Below are 15,510 nucleotides of genomic sequence, written 5' to 3' on the forward strand. Positions count from 1 at the left end.
GTCTGGAACATTTGAAGCAAATACCATTCCCGAAACTTTAGTTGTGATGAGTGCCGCAAAGGAAACATCGATGAAACCAGACGATGAAATAGTTTCGTTGCAAAAACAACTCGAAATATTGGAGCTTCGAGAAAAGATCAAGCAGCTAGAAGCTCGTAGCAATTCCAACGCGTCATCATCGGCGACAATAATAAAGTTCGAAGAATTCATAGACAAGTTCAGCGGCGACAACAACGTAAAAATTGAACAATGGCTCCGTGAGCTAGAGCGAGCATTTAACCCGTACAACATGGACGAGTCTGCCAAATTCTATAATACTCGTCGCCTGTTAACGGGTACAGCGGCATTGTTAGTAAAATCTATTGATGTGGTGACTTACGCCGAACTAAAGGAGCAGTTATTGAAGACCTTCGAGAAAACTCCATCCATCGAAAACATATTCAGACAGTTGAGAGCACGACGACTTGTCCGCAACGAATCGATTACCAGATACGTGCTAGAGATGCAGCAAATCGCCAGTGACCATATTGCAGAAGAGGATCTAATCAATATCATTATTGATGGTATCGGGGATCCAATAAACACGGCTGCTATCCGTTTTGCTGCCAAATCTGTAAATGAGCTCCAACAAATGTTGAAAAAATACGAGAAGATTCGCCCCCAATGCAGTTCAACAGACAATACTCCATCGAAGACATCTGTTCGTCCTGCTGTAGCTGTGCAGAAAAAGAACACCGTTGAGGAAATCCGATGCTACAACTGTTCTAAAATCGGACATTACCAGGGATCCTGCCCTTCCCCTCGCCGACTGGCTGGATCGTGTTTTCATTGTCATCAAATGGGACATACCTTCCAGAACTGCCCTGAGAGGCAAAAGAAGACATCTGCTGCTGTCAGTGAACATGATGGAGAGAGAGATATATTAGATGCTGAACAGGAGGTAAGTGTTGCATTTGATTTTGGAAATGAGCGTCAGGCCTGTTATTCACAAGTGTGTTCTCTTTTTGATTCGGGTAGCTCGAAGAGCTTCATCAGTAAGGCATTAGTGCCTTCTACTTTTCTTAGGCATGCGTGTAATTCTGGATTCCGAGGTCTTGGAAATCGTCAATTAACATCCTTCGGTGTAGTAAAATGCCGCATACGATTCCATAATACGATGGTAATACATAGCTTTATCATCCTACCGGAAGATGAAATATTTTGGCCCGTAATTGTGGGTAGAGACTTACTGCAGAAACTAAATGTTCACTTGTGTGTATTTTCTCGTAAATATTCTGCAAAAGCATTGTCAAAAATGAATAATAAAAATATAAGTTTTCTGGAACCACTTGTGATTTCGCGTTTGCGCTCATTTGGCATTTTCAAAGGTGTCTCAATGGAACAGGCTAAAGGTAGCATATTAACTAGTGACGACTTTCCCTCAAAAGTAGTAGAGAGCTTCATTCAGGCTGAAGTATGTGGCATAAGTAACTCTAACCTAAACAAAGTTAATAATGGCTATTTTAATGACAGTTACGAAGATCTCCGAAAAACGTTCGAAAAAATGTGCGCTATTGACATACAAGACACAACTTATAAACTAGACATTGGCACACACCTAAAACCAAACGAAATAGATGCCGTTAACTCAGTCGTAGTAGACAACTACTGTAATCTTCCTGATGATGTTTTCAATGAAACTGATAAAAGAAATCACGCAATGAGAATTAGTCTCATGCATGACACTCCGATCTTTAGCAAACCGAGACGCCTCTCTATTGTTGAGCGTAATCAAGTAAGGAAAATAGTAAATGATCTTCTTGAAAAGGGTATAATTCGTCCCAGCAGTTCCCCGTATGCTTCTCCGATTGTCTTAGTGCGCAAGAAAAATGGCGAAATCCGCAAGTGTGTGGATTACCGCCAAATTAATAAGATAACCATCCGAGATAATTATCCCCTCCCACTCATTGATACATGTCTTGAACATTTAGGAAGCAAACGATTTTTCACTTTGATGGATTTGAAGAGTGGATTTCATCAAATAGAAATGCACAAAGACTCAATTAAATACACTTCTTTTGTCACACCAGATGGTCAATTTGAATATGTGAAGATGCCATTCGGATTGAAGAATGCCCCGTCTCAATTTCAACGATTTATCAATAACGTTTTGCGAAAGTATATAGACAATGGACAGCTGGTAGTATATTTAGATGATATTATTATTGCATCTGTTGACTTCGAAGATCACTTGCGTACGCTAAGTGATGTATTAAGCACTCTTCGTCAAAATGGCCTTGAACTGCGGATGGACAAGTGTAAATTTGCTTATGAGGAATTAGATTACCTTGGCTATCGTGCAAGCTCAAAGGGAGTTCGCCCAAGTGATCACCACATTCAGGCCATACAGAATTATCCGGTTCCGAAAAACGCAAAGGAAGTGCAGCGATGTTTGGGCCTTTTCTCCTACTTCCGAAGATTTGTCTCTTCTTTTTCCACAATAGCCAAACCTCTCAGTAACCTGTTGAAGCAAAACACCTCATTTGTTTTTGACGACACTTGTCTAAACGCATTCAATTTTCTGAAAAATAAATTGGTCAATGCCCCCGTTTTGGCAATTTACAACCCATCTTGTGAGACGGAGCTCCATTGTGATGCTAGTGCAATTGGTTTTGGCTCAGTGCTTCTTCAGAAACAGGAAGATGGCAAGCTTCATCCAGTTGCATATTTTTCCAAGACCGCTTCCCCAGACGAAGCAAAACTTCATAGTTACGAGTTAGAAACACTCTCGATTATATATGCTTTGAAACGATTTCACACTTATGTACATGGCATTCCGTTTAAAATAGTCACTGACTGCAATTCTTTAGTTGAGACGCTAAAGAACCGCAACGTTTCTGCGAAAATAGCAAGATGGTCATTGTTTTTGGAGGACTATAACTATTCCATAGTGCATCGTCCTGGAAATTCTATGGAGCACGTGGATGCTTTAAGCCGAAAGCAAATTGTAGCTATTACAGACGATGTTGATGTTGACCATCAACTACGAATCGCTCAATCACGGGATCCAATAATTGAGGATCTTAAAAGTAAATTAAAATCAGAGATGGTTGAAGGATTCACGATGGAAAATGGGGTTGTTTATAGAGTTTCTTCTTCACATAAAAGACAATTATTAGTACCTCGTGAAATGATAAACAATATCATTCGAAATACTCACGAAAAGTTAGGGCATTTAGGAGTGAGTAAGTGCTGCTCTGTTATAAGCAAACAGTACTGGTTTCCTTTGATGAAGACGCGCGTACAAAATTTCATACGTAATTGTTTGAAATGCATTATATATTCTGCACCTACGAGGAAAAATTTAAAGAATTTGCATAGCATACCAAAAGTTCCTCTTCCCTTTCATACTATACACATCGATCATTTAGGCCCTTTACCATCGATAAAATCACAGAAAAAGTACATTTTGGTAGTAATAGATTCATTTACTAAATTTACGAAACTCTATCCAGCCGCTACAACTAACACCCGAAGTGTATGTAATTCACTAGAACAATACTTTGCCTATTATAGTCGCCCAAAAAGAATTATCAGCGATAGAGGTACATGCTTCACATCCAATGAGTTTGAAGAATTTTTGTCGAATCGCGGAATCACTCACGTTCTTACAGCTACCTCATCGCCTCAGGCAAATGGGCAAGTAGAGAGAGTGAACCGAGTGTTGAGACCAATGTTAAGCAAGACAACCAATCCGCATGACCACTCAGATTGGAGTGCCAAACTTCTCTCCGTAGAATACGCTTTGAATAATAGCATACACTCTTCAACTTTGTTCACTCCTTCAATGCTATTATTTGGTGTGGATCAGCGAGGTGTTGCTGTGGACGAATTAACTGAATTTTTGGAAGACAAAGTCGATTTTGGTCAAAGAGATCTACACAGCATACGAAACCAGGCTTCTGAAAACATCATCAGGTCACAAAAGAAAAACGAAGAACAGTTTGCAAAAAGCCATCATCCAGCCATTGAATTTCAAGAAGGCGATGTCGTCGTCATTCGTAACGTAGATAATAGTCCAAATACGAATAAAAAACTAATAGCCAAATTTAGGGGCCCATACGTCGTCCATAGATGTTTACCAAACGATCGTTATATAATTCGCGATATTGAGGGATGTCAGCAAACCCAGATTCCTTACGATGGAGTTCTTGAGGCAGATAAATTAAAAAAATGGGTGGCACCTGACGCTGACCCCGTTCTAGAGACACCTGATGCAACACTTTCAGTTTGTAATGGATGAAATTAAATTGAGGACAATTTAAGGTCAGGAAAGCCGAGTTGTAGTAATCTCAAAATCGATAATTAATAGACCTTGATTTCGAGGCTACCGCAGTCTTTATTTATCGTGGATGTCACAATAATGTCAGACGGGAAATGTCATGAAAATGTCAAAAATAAAAGATCAATCTGTTTCGACGATTCAAAGAGGAAACTCGTGTTTGACTTATGAAAATTACAAAATACATCTTCGGAATCATCTAATTTCTGCTGTATTTATGTGAGGATTTCGTTGTTTGCTGAATGCATAGCTGATCTGCTATCATGGTAGTTAGGTTGAAATTTTAATTCTGGCCGAACATGTCGTTGGTATAGGTATCAATACGTTTTCTTTCCGACCGTTTTTTTGGCCTCGGTTCACAAGCCACAACCTCAGTTGCCAATCTGGACATCCGGAAATCTCAAATATCGCTCCCTTCTATCAACCATGACTGTTGGGTGAACATTCTTAGATAAAGTATGCAGAACAAGGGTACGGTAATGAACTGGATTATTTATTTTTCACATGTTTTTTCCGTTGATTTCCTCCAATGCGTAAATTTAGCTCCATTCATTCATGTTCGTTCTCGTTCACGGCACACGAGCTGCATTTGATGGCCCCCCTAACGCAACAATAACCATCACCATGGGTAGTTTTTCCATGACCTTGAACTTAGCGCATTAGCTTTGAGGGTTAGCCATGCTGTTTGCCCCGCGCTCTTTCCAATATGTATGTGCTGCACACCTATCGTACCATAAATTAATACCAGCCAGTAGCGGGCAAAATAGCGATCCCTTCGATCACGCCCCGTTCGGTGCTTTAAATATAGCACTAACCCTTAAACGACCGAAAAGAACTAAAAGCCGCTCACGCACGCCATAACAACTACAACCGAATTCATTGATTGTGGTTGTTCAAGATTGTACTCTAGGTATTCTAAAAATGAAAAATATCTTCCTACACATTACGGCTACATGCTGCGTGATTTTTTTGGAGAGAGGGGAGTGAGCAATAGAACAAGAAAACTTAGATAATCGGTCGGAAGTTGCACAATCTGGGTAAAAGCACGTTTTTGGCGCCAGCATCCAAGCGTACAAACTGCCAAACGCAATGATTCACGCAACGGAAATTCGGCACAATCACGTGCTTTCCGCCATCTCACATGCTTCTGCCGTGACGACGACGACGCGTTGATTTACGGCGCGAGAAGAGGGGTGCAAAAGCATGATTTTTTATATTTCTTTTCCGCCTTTTTTTTTGTCGTTTCACAATACACACACCTAAACGTGGGGGTTTCCTCACAATACATGAAACTATAGAAAGTGCCGAATCGAAACAGTGCCCAACAAACTTTGCTCTACATTGTTTATTGTTTTGAGTTGGGCCTTTTTTTGGGAAATATTTTCAATTTATTATTTTCATCATCTTTCCCCTTTTTAAATTTTGAATTGAGATTTTTTTCATCATCAACAGAAATCCCCCAAAGCGGAAATGATACGCACAGCTGCACTCCTTTCATTTTTCATCCTTTTATCTTTTTTACGGCACGCACTGTACCACCGGCGAATTTATTGTGAGTAAAAGCTGTCGTGATGGCAGAGTGAGCGATTTCATGCGCGTGTGTGTTGGTGTGCACGCTGCCCTGACGGCGTATGACGTTTGCAGCACGAGTTTACCAGAAATATGCTCACCGCGCGTCTATTGTGTGGTGTGCGTTTTCTGTTTCATCTTTGCACTCAAACCGAACGGTTCAACATTTCAGTGCTTTCCGTCGTGTACGCGCTCGCCTCGGTGTGTCTCCTCGTTAATTTCTGTCCGGGTAAGTCGCAGAAGAACTTAACTTTTCAAGTGATTGCGCGTTTGGTGTTGACCGGTGAGCAACAAGTTAAAGAATGTCGAAGCGGGTTGCTAAGGGAATTTGCACTTGATTGGTACGATCGTGGATGCAAAGCCAGCGGATATGCATTTCTCGGTTGTGATCAAAACGAACTGTGTGCGTGTGCGCATACACTTGAATAATGCAACTCCGTGTGTCCTCCGTGGGTGCTTGGGACATGGGGAATGTGTGGGACGGATCAATCGATGATCAGTGATTTGCTGACGGCGACGGTTCGAGGAAGTTTAATGCATTTTTGCTCATTTTACTGTCGATGGATGCATGCACACACACGCGCGAATGACGACGCCAGCCGTCTCTTGGTGATATTTCCGTCCTCTCGGCAGTCAAAAAAAAAAAAGAGGCCACCACGATCTGAGTAGTGAAGGTTGCCGTAACCGAAATCCCTTGTGAGAAGAAAGTCTTAATGTGTGTGTTGGAAGATGGGCAATGTGTGGAAATTGGAGGGAAAAACGGAAGAGAGGTGCAGCTGCTGCATGTGCGAAGCCGGCAAACAGCTGGCGGGCAAATGTTACCTCCTTTCGCTATTCGCCGACCAGATGTGTAATGTGCACCAGTAATGATGGCACCAGACAACAAATTGAAGATTTTCCCTAATACCACACCGGCATTTTACCGACATTAAAAGAGCGCCCAGCGTAAATAGTCTAGATTTGCGGAGGACAAAACCCTAACCTAGCCCACCCGCGACGGTGTAAGAGGTGGCTCCTCGCGTCTAGTGTGGCTAAGGGTTTTGCTAGTAAACAAGCGAAACCAGTTTCCCAAGATATCCAGTTCAATCCAGAGAGCGCTCAGGAAGATGAAATGCAAAGCAACCTGCGAAAGGAGATTGAAGCATTCTTCCAGTGTAATTAAAAGATAAAATCTATCAGGACTGGTGTACGCGGAGAAAAAAGGAGTGAGGTGTGGGGTGGCCCCGCAGGAATGTAAATATTCGTCATTCGGGCTTTTAATCACGATGGGCGTTATGCTAAATATAGGAGAACGGGTGTGAAAGCCTACTGCGTGACCAGCGTGCCAGTTTACAGGGGTTTTCGACAATATAGTTGACTTAACTATATGCAGCCAAGTTGCATATAGTTAAGCAACTAATACTGTAAATTGGCAAGTCGAATAGTGGACAACTGAAACAGCGCCAGGTTTTATACGGCAAGGCCATCTGGAACGCCTGTCCTTAGCTTAACGACCTTCCCCGGTCGACCTTGCCGGTCATCGAATGGCTTTCTAGACTGCCGATATCACGTAGTTGGTTAGTTAGTCCTCACTACGGAGGAACAATCCGGATGAAGGATGGGGGTAGGATGAATCCTACCGTCTGAAGTCCAATGCCGTTTTCGTATTATCAACGGATGAACAGACCTCTTGAAATTGAAGTCTTCTAAGCAATGGGCAACTTCGATCGAGAACCGTCGATAGAGTCAATAATGTGTGCCTGAACAAATCTCGGTTAACCTGCCAATTGTATCCTCGAAACCCCTGTACAGAGGGGGAGTGTATCAGACGACACACAACAGCAAACAACAATGACGATGATGAACGTCGTGTTAAACATAAAACGCTTGCATGTGGCAGCAGCGCAGGTACACACGCCATTGACACGTATGCAGCAGATACCCTCGACCACCTTCTCCTCCTTGCATCAGATGCGTGTGTCCGCAAGTCCGTTGAACCGACCGTGCGATAAACGAAGACACGCGTCCCTACCGGCTTCGGACAGGTTTTGGATTTCAAAGGGCTTCTGCTACATTACATGTAAACGGGCGCGCTGAGTTTCGCGACCTGTTTTCGACCCTTTTTTTTTGTTTCTTCACGATGCAAAAGCAGTCACCATTGCCAAGCACGTAATAAGCAGGCACGGTTAAAGTGCGGCACAAGGTGACACAACAGGGATAGCCAAGGACATGGGGCGCCTTGGGAATACCGGCGCCGCACAAACACATCTTACCAACCAGAACCGGTTGGAAGAGGAAGAATGCCTCCTGCTTCTTGTGGTTGCTGCGCGTTGTTTTCGGTTTTCGCGTCGTTAGTAATGCCACCTCCTATAACGGTCCCCCGTCCTGATCTAGCTCTCCGATCGAGACGTTAACCTTGAAGAAAAACGAGAGAAGTGGTTCTGCATCAGAGATTCACGAGGCCGTCTGGGCTATCGCACGTTTCTGCCAACGCAACCAGAATCGATTAGAATTTGTCCAGGTGTGTGCCCATCTCTAAAAAGCTTTTGTCTCCGACATTTAAAAGTGTTTCTTTATGGGCCATTTTCATTAGCACGTTTTTTTCGCCTGCGCATAAATTATTCAAATCTAATAGTGCGCCGCGCACGAGTTGAATCGAGACAGGTCTTTCGTCTAATCTCGATAACTCACCTCGCCACGATGCCTCGACGATGTCGAATCTCGGAAGCTTTTTTTTTGCCACCGGAAAAAAAACAGCAACTACTCAATATGGGGGAAGGTTGTTAAAATGCTGGCACAGCTGTCTATGATGAGCGACTGTTTGTAACACTGTAATTCCGTTTTTTTATATCCTCATGCTCTATCGATCTTCTTCAAAAGCGAATGTCTTCCTATTGGAATGGAAACGCGGGGGGGTTTGTGCGCAGACCGGCGGACAGACAGGCAGTGCACATTTGAGGAAACAACAAAAAAACCCAAACGATTCATGGCTGAGAGATATGCTTACGTCAATATTTGGCGGTCGTAAAGAGGTGCGTTGGCAATTAACGCTGTAGTAGGCCGTGTGATGTGTAGAGTGTTAATTTGACAAAGATTTATTTAAACACACCGACGAAGACGAACCCTGCACCGTTCGGAATGGTGACTAGCTTCTTGGACTTGGACTGGTAGTTTATGGTGGTCCACTTAATTATAGGGAGTGCCCAGGACGCACTTGGTACTTCCTGTGTCTTTGCTGATAGAGAATACAATTTGTATCATCGTAAGAAAAAAACCAAATCGTGTAGAAATATTAATACCTTGCTTACTTTCTAATTTCAGCTTAATCCATCCACTGATCGGTCTTTTGTACCGACCTGTGTAACCGTGTGTACTCCTCAAAACCCTCTCCCGAACCGACCGGCGCAAGATGTCGACCGGCATAGCAGGTAAGGTTTGCTAGATTCGATCACATTGATCCGACAGTTTCCATTACAACCCGTGGCACGTTTTTTAACCGTATTTGGTTTGCCTCTACATACACACGCACACGTGGTCGGTTTTGAATAAATTATTTGCCTTTGCCCGACTATCCTAACCCGTTAATATATACCCTTTCTACGATGGTGACTTTCTTTAACCTCCACCCGAATCAACCCGTCTATTGCGAGAAGAACTTTCCAGAATGAGTTACCAAGGAACATTAAAACGATGCATTGGTGAACTCCCCCTTGAAGTAGGAGTGATGGGTTGGTAGGCTGAACAATTAAGTGTGGTCTCTAAACTTTTCAATGGGTCAATCGAAACAGATTGTTTCTTTCTGAAAGGGGGAGGTCTCGTAGCACATACCATCTATGTGTAAGCGTAGGCCGTTCTGGAATGTCGTCGAGCCTCCGAGGCGTATTGTTTGTTACAATTAATTGAATGTGTGACACCAATAAAGCAACCGAGCTGTGGTGGAGAACCTTCCTACGTCGTTGTTATTTGACGATCGTGATGATCGTGTAGATGGGAATTAATTGAATTAAACCCATTCTTGGTGACATTGACGGGCGTCCCGCATCTGAGAGCTTAAAATTTGGAGTTGAAATTTGTTGAAGCGATCAGAAAGTCGTTAACATTGTGCTCTTAATCGCAGACCTCGGTAGATTAAGCCGACCCGCAGCGTCTTCCAAACATAGACACACGAGCGAGTCTGGCTCCTGGTCTAATCAGGATGAACTGTTGTGAGCTTTCGTGGTCCTTTGTGTATAGACGAAAGTGGAACTTCTTAACCAAGATCAGGTGACCCCAAGCGCTGGTAGGTTATCAGTAGGATGACTTTGTTTTTGAACAATATTTTTTATTACTTTCGTGGGCTTCCATTGAAGGTAGCGCACGCTAGGAACACAGCTGTTTCGGGGCGGAACTTTACATTTGCGCGCTCGGTTTTCTATTTATATTTGCTTTTGTGCAAAATTTGACCCGTTGCAAACCTCCGAAAAAACAGACAGACAGGATGGAAAAGGTCGGTGGAACATTAAACGATAGTAAAGATCACCTTTTAAAGGGTAGATTAGAAAACACGTGACATAATAACTCTCAACAAGCACAGGCCAGTTTAAATGAGGTGTGCCGCGTTTTAAAGCAACCAACCTTAAAACCTGTGATGTTCCGTTGGCTATTTTTGCAATTTTTGCTTGTCCGTCCACTTCTCCGAACGTATAGTGTCCCCAAAAAATTACGAATGTTAAGTATTCTTTCCCACAAGTGTATTTTTGGGGTTAAAATAGAACAAATGCTTTGGTTTGTCGTGCGTACACGGCGCTCAGTACCTTGCTCATTTCGAGGTCACTGATAACGGACACACGGTACAGCAAATTGCGTACGGGTTTCTGAATATGCGCTGACATTGGGCCCGTGCAAGGAGTGACTATTTTTTCCGTCCGTCCGTCCGTCAATCATTCAACCTGGGAATGGCGCAAATAGGGTGAGGTACAACACCACACGTCATCAACATCCATCGTGTATCTTTTTCGTCACTTCCGCTGGTGGCTCCTACCTCCTATCTCTGATGTCTCTCGTCACGTCTAATAAAGCAACGATAAGACGATACCAGAGCGGTGTTTAATCGGTTCGTGATTAACGTCTTCGCAGCTTTATAAATCCACATCCAGTGTGTGGAGTATAGTGTAGGGTTGGTGATGGTTTATGGCGCAGTATTCATCACTCTGTGCTGGGTTAGATTGTGTCCCCATTCTTGTTTTTGGGGTTTTTTTCCCGAGGGTAGAGAGACGCCTTTCTGTACTTAAAAAATTAGCAGCACGCTTTCGTTTTGCATGTGGATGTGAATATACTAATTAGCACCAAGTTCATGTCTTCTGACTAATCTTGAACTGATAATGAGTAGTTTAAGGGTGATCACTTATAATACTTAAAACACTCCTTAACTTACTGCCAAAATTTTGATAAACTACTACAGTAAATTCCCATCGTAGCTATGCAGAATAGAGCATTGCAGTGATAAGAAATCGACTGTTGCTACCCTCGCGGCATTCTCTCCACAACACACACACACGCCCAAACTGACCACCCTTGTCAATTGATAACAGTTTCTGTCGAATGTGTGTTTTATCTGCCTTTAGTGTTTTTGTTGTTCGCTTCTGGTTTGTTATTACGTGGCCGCATGCTGGTAGCACGTTGCGCAGACACACGATGCCTTTTAATGCCTTTTGGGGGCTGGTCCTGGGAAGCGAGATGACGCGTTCCTCCGCGTGTGAGATGCGTGTGCACCGTCAACTATTCCGCCGTGCAGGTTTAAAATGTGTACACCCATTAAACAGTAATTGCGGATTGTGGATGATAGTTGTAACGTTTGATTGTGCTATTATTGGAAAGCAAACGGGTCGTCAAGGGTTGAACTCTAGAAATCAAACACAGTTCCGGACGCCACTGGTCTGTTTTGCTTTTCCACTGTTACTCGTGGTGCTTTTTAGAGCGTCATTCCCTGATCCACAAATAAATAAGCATGTGCCCTCGTCCGGATGCTTCGCGGCGCACATGAAACTGCTGTCTTCAATATTGATTGATGTGTTTATGATTTGCTATGATAAGGATGGGCTGAACTGCTGGAACTCAAAAGCTATGGTGGATGTAGTTTTTTTATTGCTCCCCTTTGAACGTCGTCGTTGATTTGTAGCTTCTTCCTGGGCCACAAATTTATATGTATGGCGCAAACACACTTAACTAACGAGCGATTATTATTGGTGCGCGAAGAATTCGCATACCAGCTTGGGTGATGATGGGAAATGAAAGCATCAAGATATATTCGGACGCTCGGGTTGAGGGTGTATTGTGCAAAAAATGGACTCTCCATTGGAGGTGTGGCCTTCATCGACGTCAGCTCAACAGTAGCAGCAGAGCTCGAACAGCGGGGGAAAGAAAAATGGGGGATACAGGATAGTGGACATGTGGCGTATAAATTAACCTAACGAATAAATGACACATGCGGTTGATTGCAAATGACCGGACAATGATGGGAAAAGCATGCATGACGTGTGTATGCGAAGGCCCGACGGGATGACATTACTCGTCCCTGTCGGTCTCTATTGTATAACGGACGTATCAGATGTAAAATGTAATCATTAAATCAACCTTACGTTTTACCTTACATTGACACTAAATTATTCTCTCTCTTTTTTTTTGCAGGATGGATAACATGCCGGCAAGTGCTGAACATAATGGTGATCTTCGGCTTCATGCTGAACTACGCTCTTCGCGTAAACTTCACGATCGCGATCGTGGCGATGACGAAAACGATCGTAAATGTAGCTACCGGAGGAGATAATAGTACCGGATTGGACGTGACCGACACGACGACACTAGCCGAATTATCCAGCACCACCACCGAATCGTCCGTGATTGAGGAGGCGGACAAATTTGAGTGGGATGCTCGGCAGCAAAATCTTATGCTCGGAAGCTTCTTCTGGGGTTACGTGTTGACGGAGCTGCCGGGTGGCCGATTGGCCGAGATTATTGGCGGGCGGCGTGTGTTCGGGTACAGCATGCTGTGGGCCAGCTTGCTTACCCTGCTGACACCACTCGCTTCCAACACGCACTACATTGCGGTGGTGATACTGCGTGCCGTGCTTGGCTTTTTCCTCGGTGCATCCTGGCCCGCCATTCATCCGCTGACGGCTGTATGGATTCCACCGATGGATCGGTCGAAGTTCATCGCGAACATGATGGCATCTTCGCTCGGTGCTGCTATTACGATGCCAATCTGCGGGTTCTTGATCGCCACGATCGGATGGCAGAGTGTGTTCTACTTTACCGGTGGTCTCGGTTTGCTGTGGTCGATCGTGTGGTTCTTGGTAGTGTTTGAAACTCCGGCTTCACATCCTCGTATTACGCCCGAGGAAAGGAACGAGATTGAGACGGCCATTAATGCCGCTGGCAAGAAGAAGAAGCCTTCGTACGTGCCTTGGAAGTCGATCATTACCTCACCGCCGGTATGGGCTATTATTCTGACGCACGGTGCGTCCGTGTTTGGGTTCTTTACCGTGGTGAATCAGTTGCCAACTTACATGAAGTACATCCTGCATTTCAACATTAAGGAGGTAAGAGGAAGCTTGCTCAATGAATGATTAGAACAAAGATGGATACTAAGTGAATGTATGGTTTTTTCTTCCCCAGAACGGATTACTATCGTCCTTGCCTTACTTTGGAAAGTACGCCATGGCTGTGATCTCATCGCATTTAGCTGATTACCTGAGAAAATCTGGCAAATTGTCGACGACTGCTACTAGAAAGATTTTCACCGCCTTCGGTAAGCATTTACTTGTAAGGAGAAGACCGGGGCAGACTGACGCTCAAATCCCATTCGGAGTGTTACGAGCGTATCGATAAGTAGTAGCCATTCATTGGTGTCGGCGTGACCTAGTAGGTCGTTATGCCAAGAAGAAGAAAAAGATTTTCATACAATTTATTAACGACGATTACTATTATTATATATTTTCCTCTCGGCACAGCTGTGATGACTCCCGGCTTCTTGATGATCATTCAAGTGTACATGGGAGAGAACCGTTCCTGGGCGGTCGGTATCTTCACGCTATCGCTCTTCCTGAACGGTGCCGTCACGGCCGGTTATCTTGGCAACGGGCTGGACATTGCACCCAACTTTTCCGGTACCATCTTCGGTATGGCTAACACGCTGTCCTCGTTCGGTGGTTTCGTATCCGCCTACATGGTCGGTGTGCTTACCAACGACAATGTAAGTGACTAGAGTAGAAGCTTTGCGACAATTTTAAACTAAAAAAAAAAAAAATTAACCAATTTCTCTTCTTCCGTCAACCAGCAAACCTACGGTCAGTGGCAGATCGTCTTCTGGATTCTGGCCGTGGTATACATTACGGGTTCCTCGGCGTACGTGTTGATGGGTACGGGTGAGCTGCAAGCCTGGAACAATCCTCCCGAGAAGGGTGACGGTAACGGTGAAACCGAGGAAGGTGTCCCACTAAATCAGCGCGGACAGGCCGCGATCAAGTAAATGGGAAACGCATAGCGTTTTGAATACTTCACCCGTGTGTTCTGTATATTCGGGAGGAGGCCGCTGCTGATGCCAAGTAGCAGCAGGCAGAATAAGCTCGATTATCAAACGCCACACCACAACATTTTGCGTGCTATTAAAAGCCACAAACAAAACAAAAAAGGAAACATCGAGGAATAGAATTTCAAAACGTTTGCGTGCGTGTGTGTGTGTGGTGCGTTCGCGTGGTTCCGTAGCAAAGATATTGAAGCAGCATCATTAGGGAGAAATTTACAGATTTGTCGTAGCATTTAATAACTTATTGTTTTAACAAAAAAAAAAAAAAAAAACACCACAGCCTCTAGTGTAGAGACCGAGTGGAGATGCTGCGCGAGCGCAAATGCTGTATTTATAGTATTTTGTAGCAAGTTCATTGTGTTACTTGTTAGAAAAAGGATTAGCCAAGCCAACCCTACACGGAGCGTTTTTTCTGAGTTAGTAGAGTAGAGAAACACAGCCACAGGGAGATTGTGTGCCCGAAGGAATGTTTATGTAGCATCAGCATCTGGTTAATCAGGGGTTTTGACTTAATTTTATACTGTACAAAAAAGATGCGCGCGAAAAGGCAAACCACGTGCCGCGGAAGAAGTGTGTGAAATCGGTGAGAAAAGGATTCTTCTCATTGGGAGAGGAATGAACATTTTTCATGTTTTAATGAAAATGGCGCAATCGAATAATAAATTCAACGAACATGACCGAAAGAGAAGCTGAATGAAGGATTGGTTGAAGGTTGACCCTTCCCGCCTCGATCGCTTCTCATTCTTCCTTCCGCCATTCAGAAGCGAGACAGAGTTCAGTGTGCACTTCATAAAACTTCGGCAGCGCATATGTGTGTGAGCTTTTACGTTTTTTTTTGTTCAAAAAGGGAACTGTTAACAGTGTAGATTTCTATGAACGTGCCTTTTTTACAACACTACCCTCATAAAGTGGAATGAGAATCTTGTTAAAGCTAGCGCAGGTGTTATGGTATAGATGCGTGTTTAGGTCAACGTGATGGTCTGCCATTGCTAACACATTACTCCTTATTGACAAAATTGCCTTAATAACCACTATTAAGGGTTTTATCAATTCAAATTGACCTTCTTCGTGCCTTGAT

General features: G+C 43.7%; 2 protein-coding genes across 3 annotated transcripts in view; one reads left to right on the forward strand and one right to left on the reverse strand.

Annotated features, from left to right (window-relative positions):
• Positions 1–15,510, reverse strand: part of LOC126565193 (ubiquitin thioesterase otubain-like) — a 345,090-nt gene that overhangs the window by 83,917 nt on the left and 245,663 nt on the right. The window lies entirely within an intron of this gene.
• Positions 9,251–14,396, forward strand: LOC126564567 (sialin). Its single transcript, XM_050221643.1, has 5 exons — positions 9,251–9,297; positions 12,536–13,446; positions 13,523–13,655; positions 13,858–14,099; positions 14,184–14,396. Exons 1-5 carry the CDS (start codon positions 9,279–9,281, stop codon positions 14,373–14,375), a joined length of 1,497 nt encoding a protein of 498 aa, XP_050077600.1. The 5' UTR covers positions 9,251–9,278; the 3' UTR covers positions 14,376–14,396.

Source organism: Anopheles maculipalpis, chromosome 3RL (genome assembly GCF_943734695.1).
Source record: "Anopheles maculipalpis chromosome 3RL, idAnoMacuDA_375_x, whole genome shotgun sequence".
Taxonomy (NCBI): Eukaryota; Metazoa; Arthropoda; class Insecta; order Diptera; family Culicidae; genus Anopheles; species Anopheles maculipalpis.